The sequence below is a fragment of the Tursiops truncatus genome, chromosome 11, assembly GCF_011762595.2.
Source record: "Tursiops truncatus isolate mTurTru1 chromosome 11, mTurTru1.mat.Y, whole genome shotgun sequence".
NCBI classification, from domain to species: domain Eukaryota; kingdom Metazoa; phylum Chordata; class Mammalia; order Artiodactyla; family Delphinidae; genus Tursiops; species Tursiops truncatus.
Genome location: NC_047044.1, coordinates 58,516,662 through 58,531,224, shown reverse-complemented (window position 1 = coordinate 58,531,224; position 14,563 = coordinate 58,516,662). Strand labels below are relative to the sequence as shown.

Sequence of the window (14,563 nt, the reverse complement as noted above, 5' to 3'; positions counted from 1 at the left end):
AGTGGAGGGGGGAAGGGGGGCGCTGGGGCTAGGGAGCCAATTCAGTAACAGCTCCCAAGCCTGAGGAGAGGGAGAGGACGGGGGCTGTGTGTGTAGCAGGGGAGGGGGCGTTCCTCCTTACACTTGCGGAGGATGGGAAATGGTGTTTGGTGTTGCTAAGCGAAGGCTGCGACTTGGACAGTGGGAGCTTGTGGTGACATCTTGATTAGGCCTTGGGGACAGATGTAGAGCTGCCTGGGGTGAAATGCCAATGCCGAGACAGGCTGGGGTGGGAATGGGCAATAGAAAGAATCGAGGGAAAGAGAAGCCCTGGCAGCAGATGCCTCAGCCTGGAACTGAGATCCGAGGGGCTTCAGCCTCCTCCCCACAATAGAGCTGGGGATGGGCGTCTTTCATTGCTCCTGACCCCACTCTTCCCTGCTAGCAGTCTAGCATCCTGCCCCCTGGAACCCATGGTCAAGAAGAGGAAGGCAGTTAGGATGAGGTCCCTTGCAGAGAAGTGTGGAGGCTCTCGGACCTCACGGCTCTTCCCTAGGTGGCCACTCTTTGAAGGGATGGAGGAAGGGCAGCAGGAGCGAAGGGCTGCACCCCCTCAACATGGGAAACACATTTAGCTGGTGGGATGTTGCTCTGGTTCCTTTCTCTTCCTCCTGCTTTTATGCCCTTTGCCCACCTCCTGGTTCCTCTGATGTGAACCTCATGATTTGGCTTTGCCCTCGGGGGGTTCAGCCAATCTGTGATGACTTTGACCAAGAAAATTTCTCTGAGACCTGAGAGCAGCCCTAATTCTTGGCTTTGACAGTCTGGGATTTCTTGGGAGTCCCAGGCATTTGAAATTCCCTCACTGGGGTTTCTGGGGCTGAGAGAGGAACTGCTGAACTTCCTAAATCTGACTCTAGTTCTCTTCACCTTCCAGCTAAAACTCAAAATCCCTGGAGCCCCAAAAGGCTTCCTGACCCCTGAAATGGATTTATTTTATGTATTAGCCCCATAAAAGTAGACTTGAGCCTGTTTTGCCTCTTACCTTTATCCTAGGGAAGGCAACGGCATCAAAGAGCCCGTTGAACTACTGGTGTGACTCTGGAGGTAACTGCTCTTCCTCCTGTTCCCAGGCCTTAAGAAGGAGAGCCACAAAGGGTGTTTTTCCCTTAGTGTCCCTAGATCTCCCTTTAAGGATATTTTCCCCATATATCAAGCCCCAGGCCCCAAGAGGCAGCCTCAGCCTGGTAGGCTGGGACCAGCAATGGATTTCCAGCAAGCTCACTCATCCTTTTAGGGTCAAGGACTCAGCGCCAGGGCCCAGAGCCCTGTTCTTCCCCCATTACTAACATCCAGTGATTTAGGACAAGTCAGCACTAACATTTGAAAAGGAATGAGAAGATAACCTTTCAGCCCTTCTAACCTTAGCAAACACTACTCTTAGTTGAAAGGACATATTTTAAAACTGGGTCTGAGTCTACAAGTCTCAACCCACAACTCTGAGATGCTCACTTCATGATATGTGTGTGGTCCTGATACGGGGCAACTTTTTTTAGATAACCATGGCTCATCCAAAGAGCCCCAGCTGGGGAACCTCAGTTTCAAGCCATAAGGCTTCTTCGATAGGTAGTGAACAAATTTCCTCAGGCTTTGATGGGATAGAGTGGGGGAAATGGGACTTTTAGTAGAGGATATGAATGGGAAATGGTCCCAAAGTCCTGAGTGGTTGTTTTCTTCCCACTGACCAAAGCTGGAGAGGGATCCCTCAGGAGGGTGTGTTCCGGATTTCTTGCCTCAGGCCCAAGACTCCAACCATTTTATAATGGAATCTTTATTTTGTGAAAGTAAGTATGTGCATAGCTGGGAAATTGGGTAAAATACTAATAGGTGGACTTTAGGGATGAATTTTAGGGTTTGTCTCTCTCTCTCTCTCTCTCTGTCTGTCTTCCATATTTAGGCCTGTGTGCACACATCTATGCATGTTCATGTTAGCAGCTAATGTTGAAGGCTATGACTATGTTTCTCCCAATAGGTATGTTCTCTTTATGTGTATCTACATATATGGTATGTGTCCGTGTCTGTGTGTGTTTATCTACATGCTACATGTGTTTTATTTCACCTGTATATTTGTGCAGAAGATTGTGGGGAGGAGGGATTTTTTTTAAAGATATGATTCGTATCTTCAGGTGTGTTATCTGATTTTTAAAAACATATATGACACTCTTAAAAAGCATTTCTACAAAGCAATTTGTGCACAAGTTAAAATGAATATATTGAGAATAAACTGATTATTTCACTGTCAAGGGAACATCAAGTAGTAAATATGTGATTGGAATCATAGCAGAGGGAGGCTTTCTAGAGTAGCCACATTTTTGCTGATTTTAGAAAGTCGAATGGGCCCAGCTCTTCCCTACTGAAACAGTGACTCCCAATTAGCTGTACAGGTGTTGGTTAAGGCATGGGCACTTACTGTTTGTGATCAGATTGGGGTTCCACCACTACTTGACCTTAGACAAGTAACATAGCCTTTTTTGTGCTTCAGTTTCCTCATCTGTAAAATTAAGAAAATATTGGCACCTACTTCACAGAGTTGTTGTGAAGATTAAATGAGATGATTCATTTAAAGTGCATAGAACAATTTCTGGCATGTAGTAAGCACTCAGTTAATGTTAGCTGCTATTGTGAATTCCCTGGCGGTTCTGTGGTTAAGACTCCGCGCTTCCAATGCAGGGGGCGTGGGTTCACTCCCTGGTCAGGGAATCAAGATCCCACATGCCGTGCGGTGTGGCCATAAAATAAAAGAAAAATATTTTAATTAAAATGTTAGCTACTATTATTATGATTCCTATCATTATCATTAGATTCAGGGACAATTTCAGCTGCCCTTCCTGCAGATCCCGAACCTGGTGTCAGGGGCTCCGGAGAGGAACAGTAGGGAAGAACGTCTGTCCTGAACCACCTCCCTCCTGAGGCCCCATTTTCCTCTCCATCCCGGCCCGCCCAGCCCCAGCCCTGCTTCCTGTGGACGTCAGGCAATGATGCTCTTCCCCTCAGGCCTAGATGAAGGTAGGGTGGGCAAGGCGCAGCCACTGAGCTCGTGGAAGTCAGCACCGGGCACCCAGGCTGGCGAGGGCACAAGGTATGGTGCCAGGCATACAACACTGCCTTGTACATGGCTACGAGATCAATGTTTGTGAAACTTAACTGAACTTTGAAGAGATCAGGCAATGGACGGTAAATGGCTCGCGCTGCAACTTCACCTCCCCTCTTGTTCTCTCCTCCAAGGTAGCGGGGACTCATCTCTGGAGAAGGAATTCCTCGGGGCCCCAGTGGGGCCCTCAGTGAGCAGCCCCAACAGCCAGCACTCTTCTCCCAGCCGCTCACTCAGTGGTAAGTGCAGCCTCCTGCCCTCCCTGGCGTTACGTGCCCTCAGTTCGCCTTCCATGGCAGCCATTTCCCCATCGCTGCCCTCCTCTGGTTTCCGGCTCAGAGTCTCTAACAGGACTCAGGAGCTCAGTCCGGGGTTTCCCTGACTTCTGAGAGGAGAGTGAATGGTCACTGCCTAGTGACTAGGGTGGAATTAAAAGAGGCACGGGTGGGATTAAGGTAAAGGCTCCAAAGAGGAATTCTGGAGCTGGAGAAATGAGTAGATAGAAATGGTCGTGAGCTGGAGTTAGGAAATAAGAGATGAGAAGGATCCCCCCATCACCACCCCGCAGTCTCCTGCCAGACAGGGTCCCCATGACTGCCCCTCCTCAGCTGGCCCTGGATCTGTGACATTCTCTAAATGGTTGGAATAGCCAGGAATGTAGGTCAGAGCTAGAGCCAAAGCTCTCTCCTCAATGGCTCCTCCCTTCTCCATCCCCCTCTCCAGATTTTTACGGAGGAGAGTAGAGGTGTTTGGTCCTATGGGGTGGGAGGATAGTGTGAACCATTTCTGTCTTCCAGCTTTGCTCGCTCTTTAGCCCACCGTCTTGGTCTTCCTAGGACCATTTTCCCGCCACTGTTACTTGCTGGCTTCCTGCCCAGGGCCAAGCCAGACATCTTTCCTAATGACAAGAGAGTGGAGAAGAAAGCTCCCCTTAGCCTCCTCCTCTCCCCAGTAACTGAAGACACCCCATGTACCCCAACTTTTTTTCTCTTGAAAACTATTTTCCTGGTGGTTGGAATAGGAGGAAAGGTTGTTTCAGGTCCCAGCAGGACCCCATATCACCACCCAGGATACTTAGGGGATTGGCTTCTTTCTTTCTTTCTTTTTTTAATTAATTAATTTATTTATTTATTTTTGGCTGCATTAGGTCTTTGTTGCTGCACGCAAGCTTTCTCTAGTTGTGGTAAGCAGGGGCCACTCTTCACTGCAGTGTGCAGGCTTCTCACTGCGGTGGCTTCTCTTGTTGCGGAGCATGGGCTCTAGGCACAAGGGCTTCAGTGGTTGTGGCTCACAGCCTCCAGAGCGCAGGCTCAGTAGTTGTGGTGCACAGGCTTAGTTGCTCTGCGGCATGTGGGATCTTCCCAGACTAGGGCTCGAATCCGTGTCCCCTGCACTGGCAGGCGGATTCTTAACCACTGCACCACCAGGGAAGTCCCGAATTGGCTAATTTTATTTTATTTTATTTTATTTATTTATTTTTGGCTGTGTTGGGTCTTCATTGCTGCACTCGGGCTTTCTCTATTTGCGGCGAGCGGGGGCGACTCTTCATTGCGATGCGGGGGCTTCTCATAGTGGTGGCTTCTCTTGTTGCAGAGCATTGGCTCTAGGCACGCGGGCTCAGTAGTTGTGGCTCCTGGGCTCTAGAGCACAGGCTCAGTAGTTGTGGCGCACGGGCTTAGTTGCTCCGCGGCATGTGGGATATTCCCGGACCAGGGCTCGAATCCGTGTCCCCTGCACTGGCAGGTGGATTCTTAACCACTGCGCCACCGGGGAAGTTCCGGATTGGCTTCTTTTAAAGCCTTAATGTCTCAGGGCTTGGACACAGCCTTTCCGACTTTAGGAGGGCCTTTCTGGCCCACGAGCAGGTTCCCCCCTTTGCCTGTCTCTATCCTAAACACCCTCCCACCCTCCAGCCAACTCCATCAAGGTGGAGATGTACAGCGATGAGGAGTCGAGCAGACTGCTCGGGCCGGATGAGCGGCTCCTGGAAAAGGACGACAGTGTGATCGTGGAAGACTCGTTGTCGGAGCCCCTGGGCTACTGTGATGGAAGCGGGCCAGAGCCTCACTCCCCCGGTGGCATCCGGCTGCCCAATGGCAAGCTCAAATGTGACGTCTGTGGCATGGTCTGCATCGGACCCAACGTGCTCATGGTGCACAAGCGTAGCCACACAGGTGAGTACAGCAGGTGCCCCGAGGCAGAGGCTGTGCTGCGAGGTCATGCCGCAGTGGGGTAGCCTCAGGAAGGGAAGGGTCTCTCCCAGCACCATTTCCAGCTGATGAAAAAAGGTCTGGTGATGAAATTTGGACTCCCTCAACACCTGTACTTCCTGGCACTTTCCTCAGCTGTTGTTACAAAGAAAAGCTGGTATTTGTCTCAGGAGGTGATGGAGGGGAAGGTGTGGTAGCCTCAAGAAGGGTCCTATAGTCCAACAGGGTATTGTTTGGGCCCTTCTGTCTCATGATTTTTTTTTTTTTTTTTTGCCGTGCTGCGAGGCATGTGGGATCTTAGTTCCCCAACCAGGGATCGAACCTTTGCTCCCTGCAGTTGAAGTGCTGAGTCTTAACAACTGGACCACCGGGGAAGTCCCTGTCTCATGATTTTTTTTTTTTTTTTGCGGTACGCGGGCCTCTCACTATTGTGGCCTCTCCCGTTGCGGAGCACAGACTCTGGACGCGCAGGCTCAGCGGCCATGGCTCACGGGCCTAGCCGCTCCGCGGCATGTGGAATCTTCCTGGACTGGGGCACAAACCCATGTCCCCTGCATCGGCAGGCGGACTCTCAACCACTGCGCCACCAGGGAAGCCCCTGTCTCATGATTTTTTTAAAAAAAGGAACACAGAAGCCTCTTCCCAGCTTTCTTGGGCTTTGGGCTTCAGACTTCTGGGGCAGAGTGGGTCCTGCGGGGCTCAGTTCTTAACAACAGTCTTTGGCCCAGAGTTCCAGGGCTGGTGCCCTTCCCCCTGCCACACACCTCTTGTCCACATCTCAGGGTGAGACTGTTCCCAAGGGGTCCTTATAAAGCAGAATTTGTGTGTGTGGCACAGCCCTGCCTCTCAGAAATGTGTTCTGAGCACCTTCCTTCCCCCGGGCGGGGTGAAGCAGAGGGTGAGGGACTAGGTTTAACCTTCACAGTTCCTCATGCCCGGTCGTCTGGGCTGTGTCTTCCACTCGCAGGAGAAAGGCCCTTCCACTGCAACCAGTGCGGTGCCTCCTTCACCCAGAAGGGCAACCTGCTGCGCCACATCAAGCTGCACTCTGGGGAGAAGCCCTTCAAGTGTCCCTTCTGCAACTACGCCTGCCGCCGGCGTGATGCACTCACTGGCCACCTCCGCACACACTCGGGTAGGTGGCCTGACCGGGACACCCAGCAAATAGAGCTCAGCCACTTTTCTTATATTGGGGGAGTTACAGTGTCTGCCACTGAGGAGGGCAGAGCACTCACAGAGCAGGGCAGCAGGCCCCATGGGGGATTTGGGGCTTTTTGATGGGGTATTTTACATCTGCCATTCTCTGTAATAGGGAGCAAGAAGGAGCCTGGGTGACGTTGTTGGCTCTCAACAGTCACCCTCCCTGACTTGGTTTTTATTTATTTATTTATTTATTTGGCTGCACCAGGTCTTAGTTGCAGCACTCGAGATCTTCACTGCTGCATGCAGGATCTTTAGTTGTGGCATGCAGACTCTTAGTTGCGGCATGCGGGATCAAGTTCCCTGACCAGGGATTGAACCCAGGCCCCCTGTGTTGGGAGCGCAGAGTCTTAACCGCTGGACCACCAGGGAAGTCCCCCGACTTGGTTTTTAAAGTTCACGCTGATGCCAGAACCCTCTGGGCCCCGTCACCCCCCACTGCTGAGCACCAGGGAAACCCCTGCTTCTACTCCCGTGTGCCCCAGGCCCCACACCTGTCACCATCTGCATCTCCCCCCTCTGTCTGTCCTCCCCTTGGCTTCCTGCTGGTTCCTGAAAATTTTCATGGGCCTCCCAAACTGGAAGAAAGGAAGCCTAGGAAAAGAGTATCCCATTTCTGTTTCCCATCCCAAGAGGTTGTCACCTTCCCAGAGGCAACAGCAAATCCAGAGGGTGCCTGGAGGTCAGTGTTTGGAACAGTGCCAGGGAACTGGACTAACCAGGTTTCCTAGCTCCAGCCAAGGCGGGTTGAGTCGACGTCTTTCTGAATCAGCTGGACAGATAGCACTTTTGAAGCATTTTGCTAACTTTTAAGCTTTGGCTTGGACTTGGGAAGAGGCCAGGAGCTGAGCTGGCAGGAAGGAGGGAGCTCAAGACTGGGAAAAGGAAGGAAGAAGGGCAGAGGGGAAATAATTAGTAGGGTCTGTCCTTGGAAACCTTCCTTGCTGTTTTTCTCTTTTCTTAAGCTCTCCTAGGCCAGGATTTAAAGGGACAGAGCAATCACCTCACCACCCTCTACTTCTCCCAGCCACCTACCTTGTTCTAGATTCTCTCACTTTGGAGCTGGGACCTCTTTATCTCTATGTATGTGGAGAACCAGGGAGAAGGATCATTATTGATTCATGCTTTATAATCTCCAAAGCATTTCACATGTGTCTCCTCACTCATGTGATCCTCGTAACAATTCCGAGGTAGATGTTATCATCACAGAGCTCTTCTGCAGCCTCGCTGGAATCCCGTTAACGGCAGGTGCCAGGGAGTTGTGCTCCTTTTCTGAGGAAAAGGGTGGCTCCCCCTGCTGGTTTGGGACAAGGATGGCTTGGCCCCCTAGAATTCCTACCAAAACAGCAGGGCCAGCTGGGTGGATATTGGATGCTGCTCTGTAGGAGATTATTAGGGACGGAAGCGGACACATATACTGTTGGATCCCATCTCTGTGAGATGTTTTCTATCACAGCCCACACTATAGGAAAAAAGGAGTTTCTCCCCTAGATGTTAGATCATTTCCCCAAGAGTCTTGGGTGGATGAGGACCACGGCATTCTTCTCATCCCCCAACCACTCGGATTTACAGTGCCAGAGCAAAACGGCAGTAGATCGATTGAGACTAGGCCCAGTTTAGGCGTTGGGGGGTGGGTAGTAATTACCAGCCTCCTGGAGATACCTTCTCCTGAGTCCCTGCACAACCTTCTCCTGAGTCCCTGCTCAATAGTAGAAAGATACTTTCACAAATATCATCTCTCAAGTTTTTTTTTTTTTTTTTTTTTTTTGCGGTACGCGGGCCTCTCACCGCTGTGGCCTCTCCCACTGCGGAGCACAGGCTCTGGACGCGCAGGCTCAGCGGCCATGGCTCACGGGCTCAGCCGCTCCGCGGCATGTGGGATCTTCCCGGACCAGGGCATGAACCCGTGTTCCCTGCATCGGCAGGCGGACTCTCAACCACTGCGCCACCAGGGAAGCCCTCAAGTTGTTTTTAAAGGAACTGTCGATCTCAGTTTTTCCAACCTTTTTCTCTTCAGTGGAAACAAAATCTTCATAACCTGTTCTTTATTTTTTAAAAAAAGACCCCCAAAGTTGGTGTTCTCTTCCTTTTATTCTTCACCTTTACTTTCCGCTTGTTCTGTTCTTTTTTTTTTTTCTCTTCTCAGAATTTCTCTATCAGTGATGGTTTTTCTAGGGCTCTTTTGGTATCTCAGTGTAGAGAGAAAGAAAAATGAGTAGTAAAACCAGGCCAGGGATGGAGGTAAGAGTACAAGTAAAGGTCAGTGAAAACTGCCCCTCCCCACATTGGCAGATCTAAGGGCTCTTGTTTCTGTCACTCCAGCCCACCAATTTCCCCCAAACTGAAACAGATAGTTCGTAAGTAAAAAATCCCCTTGTCTGATAAACAGCACTTATACCCGCCTGCCACATGGAAAGGTTAAACCACAGTCTGGGCCCCAGACTCTGAGATCTTGGGGTGGGGCCAGCCTGCCTGCCAGGGATGACCCCCTACAAAGTCCCTGGGTCCTCCCTTCCTTTGAACAACAATTTGGCCATCTTGAGGCCCACCAACAGTCCAAAGCTATGTGCCCTGGGTCCCCTCTCTCCTCCCATAGCTGCCCGTTGTCCCTCCTCTCCAAGGTTTGGTCGTCTGTCCGTGTTTGCAGCTGAAGTTGGGGAAAGGAAGACAAGCAGAAGAACTCGACTGAGCAACACCCGTGCACGTTTGCTCCTGGGCGGTTTTGCAGAGCCAGGGCACAGGGAGAAGTAACTCCAGTGCTTCCTCTTCTCTCTCCTACACAGTCTCCTCTCCCACGGTGGGCAAGCCCTACAAGTGTAACTACTGCGGCCGGAGCTATAAACAGCAGAGCACCCTGGAGGAGCACAAGGAGCGGTGCCACAACTACCTACAGAGTCTCAGCACTGAAGCCCAAGCTCTGGCTGGCCAGTCAGGTGAGCCTGCAGGTAGGACCATCGGGGAGCTGAGGGCAAGGCCGGAGGGAGTGCAGGACAAGGGTAATCCCAGCACCTACCCCCACAAAGGGATGGGGTCTATGGAACAGGGACAGTTACCCCAGTAAATGTGCCGAGCATCCCAGTTGGTGCAGAACCCTGTGGTGGGTACTGCAGGGAGATCCAGAGGAGGGGGAGGATTTGATCTATGTCCTCAGTCTAATGGGAGAGAGAGAGAGTACAAGGAAGTATACAATCAAGGGCCACATGTATTTAATTGTCCCCAAATTATCAGAAATGTGCTGTGGTGAGGTCTAGATGGGGTGAAGTAAGCAGGGCCCCATTTCCCAGGCATGGGATTTGACCTTACTTAGCTACTGACCTGCTGGTTTTCTCCAGGCAAAGGCAGCTGGGCCCCTGCTACCCCTACTCAGCTGCTCCTACCTGTTCCCACCTCCCTCCCACTAGGTGATGAGATACGGGACCTGGAGATGGTGCCGGACTCCATGCTGCACTCATCCTCTGAGAGGCCAACTTTCATTGATCGTCTGGCCAACAGCCTCACCAAACGCAAGCGTTCCACTCCCCAGAAGTTTGTAGGTAAGAGTCCAGTTGGAGAGGAGACATCAGCTTTAAGCCACAGCTCATCTAAATCTGAGCACTGGTAGCCCTTAGGTCAGCTGGGTCTGGAGATTTGCTTGGGGGAAAGAAAGCGGTCTGATGGTCTTTGGTGCTCAGAATCTATCCCCAGAACAGGAGGGGAGTGAAGAGGGAGCGCATCGTGGGGGTGGAAGAAGGGTCAGAGTTGAGGTCTCTCCAGGTGGTTGGTTGTAAGAGGAGGGGGTCAGGGGCTCAGGCTCTTCCAATTTTTGAAAATATTAAGGACTTCAGTCTACGGGGGCTGAGTGAAGGACCCTTAGAGTCAGAGAGAGGAGGTGTGTATGGAGTCCCCCAACCTGGCCCTGGTCATTAGCTCTCTAAGGACCTGGAGCTTTATAGAGAGCAACGAAGGAAGTATTCAAGACCAGTGGGCTGGGACTGAGTCCTTCCCTAAGATTATAGCCCAGAGTCAGGGAGTAGCCCCACAGAGGACCTGACCTTGAGGGAAGTAAATGAGGGGTGGTGAATAATGTTACAGCCATCCCCAGGAGAAAGAAAATGAAGAAGTAATCCTGGGGGAGCTTAGGAATTGTCCAAAGCCAGCCCTGCTGAGACCCTTCTCTCCACAGGCGAAAAGCAGATGCGCTTCAGCCTCTCGGACCTCCCCTATGATGTGAACTCGGGTGGCTATGAGAAGGATGTGGAGTTGGTGGCACACCACGGCCTGGAGCCTGGCTTTGGAGGTTCTCTGGCCTTTGTGGGGGCAGAACATCTGCGTCCCCTCCGCCTTCCACCTACCAACTGCATCTCAGAACTCACGCCCGTCATCAGCTCTGTCTACACTCAGATGCAGCCCCTCCCTGGTCGACTGGAGCTTCCAGGGTCCCGAGAAGCAGGTGAGGGACCCGAGGATCTGGCTGATGGAGGTCCCCTCCTCTACCGGGCCCGAGGCCCCCTGACTGACCCCGGGGCGTCCCCCAGCAATGGCTGCCAGGACTCCACAGATACAGAGAGCAACCACGAAGATCGGGTTGGGGCAGTGGTATCCCTCCCTCAGGGTCCCCCACCCCAGCCTCCTCCCACCATTGTGGTGGGCCGGCCCAGTCCTGCCTACGCCAAAGAGGACCCCAAGCCACAGGAGGGGTTACTGCAGGGCACCCCAGGCCCCTCCAAGGAAGTGCTTCGGGTGGTGGGCGAGAGCGGTGAGCCGGTGAAGGCCTTCAAGTGTGAGCACTGCCGCATTCTCTTCCTGGACCATGTCATGTTCACTATCCACATGGGCTGCCATGGCTTCAGAGACCCTTTCGAGTGCAACATCTGTGGTTACCACAGCCAGGACCGGTACGAATTCTCTTCCCACATTGTCCGGGGGGAGCACAAGGTGGGCTAGCGACCAAGCGTCCCCCCTCGGTCCACCACTCCACTGCCCTACCTACAGGAGTCTAGCCCTGTCCCCAACACGTCCCAAGGAGTTGGGTTGTGTAGCCCCGCTACTGGCTACCTGACTTCACACCTGACCCTGACCCCTCCTCACCTGTGCGCCTCCTCTTCCCCGACTGATCTAAGCATTGTGATGAAACAGGTCTTTTGCTTATGTTTCTCCTTTTTCTCTTCTCCTCTCATCCCACCATACTCACTGAGTTATTTATTAATATAATTTGTTTTCTTTTGCTTTTTTTTTTTTAACTTATATCGGTCACTTACCACACCCCACCTTCCTGCCCACAGTCCCCTTCTGCTTTAGGCCTCATTTTTCTCTTTGCTCCAGCTTTCTCCAACAGCCCCAGGGGTAGGAAGCTCCTCTTAGTGCTAAGAGACCCTGAGCTTCTTGACTTAAGTCCTCATCTTTTACATCATCTGATTCTTCAGTTTCGACGGTGATAGCTCCCTCTGGCCCTGCCTTAGCTCTGTGACATTATATCTCCTCTCTGGGACCCTTCAACCTGGTACTCCATACCTCTTGTGCCCTCTCACTTTAGGCAGCTTGCACTACTCCTGATCGAATGAAGAAATCCCTCATTTGGAAGTAGGAGAGGCCGAAGACATTCTCCCCAGGCACCATGGGACTGAGGGTCCTCTTGACATCCCCCTAGGAATACGAGTTCCCCAAAGCCCACATTCAGGATCTGCCTCTAGGATGTGATATCTCTCTCTTCTCTCCTCGAACTGCCCGTCTACTCCGTGGTGGTTTTGCTCTCCTTGGAGTGCCCCAATTTTATATTCTCAGGGGCCAAGGCTAGGTCAGCAGTCCTCTGTCTCTGACACGTTTGGAGCCACAGGTGCCTAAATGGGAACCAGGGAAGGGAATGGGTCAAAATTCTTCTCTTTCTCTCCCACCTCTCAAACTTCTTCACTCTAGTGACCTTCCTGGGCTCTCAGGGACTTCTGTGGTCCCTGTCCTATGAGAAACTGGTGAGTTGCTGCCTGATAACAAGGGGGTACCCTCAGCCCCCCGCGTCACGCTGCCTTCTTCTTCTCCCCCTAGCAGGATTCACCCTCTCATTCCCGGGCTCCTGGGCCCTGTTCTTAGGATCAGTGGCAGGGAGAAAAGGCTGTCTCTTTTCTCTCTCCTAATTTTCTGTATAACCAAAAATTATCCCAGGATGAGCAAGGGCATGTGCCCCTCTCCCCATTCCACTCTTGTCCCAGCAAGAATGGGATGGGCACAACGGAACTGGGGGGTCATCCTTTACTGCCCCCTCTACACTCAGCTCCCAGATGTAGGGCAGGAGGGGGCACTCTCCTGGCTACTGCAGAGACCCCTGGCTATTTGGGTAACCTAGTTAGTGAGAAGGGGGCAGGAGGAGATACAGCTCCACTGCAAATGGAGGTCTCTTTCTACAAGAGTTCCCTGCCCAAGGCCACAGCCATCCCATTCTCTGCTTCCTTGAGATTCAAACCAAAGCCTGTTTTTCTATATTTAAAGATAAAAAAAGTAAAAACCAAACACAACACCTCACAAGTTGTAACACTTGGTCCTTCTCTCTCTCTCTCTCTCTCTCTCTCTCTCTCTCTCTCTCTCTCTCTCCCCCTCCCCCTCCCCTTTTCTCTTCCCTTCCATCTTTCTTTCCACATGTCCTTTCCTTATTGGCTCTTTTGCCTCCTACTTTTCTCACTCCCTATCAGGGATAATTTAGGGGGATGGTAAAAGGTTGGCTAAGGAACAGACCCTGGGATTGGGGCTCTTAAGGGCTCTAAGAGAGTCTGTCTACCTTACCCTATTATGGGAAGGGAGACCCTAAAAAACTTCTCTTCTTCCTCCTTTTCTCCCCCACTATGTGGTCTCCCCAAGAGAACCAGATTGTCAAGGAGGGGCACCGTGGGTTGACTGTTCCTCCTTGACAATGTAGCAATAAACAGATGCTGCCAAGGGCAGAGGATCGGGGAGTCATCTGGGAGGAGAGTGGTCTCTGGAGAAGGGGAGAGTCTTCTTGAGAACACCCAGGGAACTGGCTTCTTGTTTCAGAATGGCAGCAGAGCTGCGATTAATATCTGGGGTTCCCCTCAACTGTCCTGGTTATTGAGCCCCATCCTGTTAGACCTGCCCTCACCACCTCTTCTGCTGCTGTGTATTTGGTGACACCTCATAAGGACTAGTCCCTTCTGGGGTATCAGAGCCTTAGGGTGCCCTATCCCCTCCCCCAGTCAGTTTTGGCACCTGTAACCTCCTGGAACATGAAAGACTATGCTCTGAGGCCATACTCTGAGCCCATGAGAGCAGAGACTGGAAGGGCAAGACCAGGTGCTAAGGAGGGGAGAGAAGGGCACTCTGTCTCTCTCCAGACCATCACTGCACTTTAACCAGGGTCTTAGGTACAAAATCCTACTTTCCAGAGCCTTCCAGCTCTGGAACCTCAAACATCCTCATGTTCTCTCCCAGCAGCCTTTTGCATAAAAAAAAAAAAAAAAAAAAAAGAAAAAGAAAAAAAAATACATTGAAACCCACATGGAGAAAAGAGGTGTTTTCCTTTTATATTGATATTTAAAATCAACACCACACAAAAAAATTTCTAAATAGACACTTTTCCAGACCTTTGTTTTTTCGTGTCAGTGTCCAAGCTGCAGATGGGATTTTGTAATACTTCCGGCAGCTTCTTTCCTTGTGTACATAATATATATATAATATATATTTTTAATCAGAAGTTATGAAGAACAAAAAGAAAAAAAAAATAAAACACAGAAGCAAGTGCAATACCACCTCTCTTCTCTCTCTCCCAGGGTTTCATTTGTAGCCTATGCTTGGTGTCTCCTTGGACCTTAGCCCTTCACCTCCTCCTTTTCCTCTGGTTCCCCCTTCCCCCGCCCCCTTTTTTTTAGAGTTTTTCTCCTTTCTCAAGGGGAGTTAAACTAGCTTTTGAGACTTATTGCAAAGCATTTTGTATATGTAATATATTGTAAGTAAATATTTGTGTAACGGAGATATACTACTGTAAGTTTTGTACTGTACTGGCTGAAGGTCTGTTATAAATAAACATGAGTAATTTAACACC

The 14,563-nt window shown here is 51.1% G+C and overlaps 1 protein-coding gene across 10 annotated transcripts in view; it reads left to right on the top strand.

Annotated features, from left to right (window-relative positions):
* The window catches only part of IKZF4 (IKAROS family zinc finger 4), a 26,539-nt gene extending 11,976 nt beyond the window's left edge, over nt 1-14,563 (top strand). For 4 of the 10 annotated variants that reach the window (XM_033866495.2, XM_073788526.1, XM_033866494.2 and 1 more), the window contains 6 exons: nt 3,265-3,369; nt 5,044-5,304; nt 6,308-6,475; nt 9,324-9,485; nt 9,942-10,073; nt 10,703-14,563. In XM_033866495.2, coding sequence (XP_033722386.1) covers nt 3,265-3,369; nt 5,044-5,304; nt 6,308-6,475; nt 9,324-9,485; nt 9,942-10,073; nt 10,703-11,463 — 1,589 coding nt within the window. In that variant the 3' untranslated portion in view covers nt 11,464-14,563. Of the gene's footprint in view, nt 1-74; nt 3,370-5,043; nt 5,305-6,307; nt 6,476-9,323; nt 9,486-9,941; nt 10,074-10,702 lie in introns of those variants that run through there. The other 6 variants (XM_033866498.2, XM_073788528.1, XM_073788529.1 and 3 more) reach the window with 6 other exon arrangements.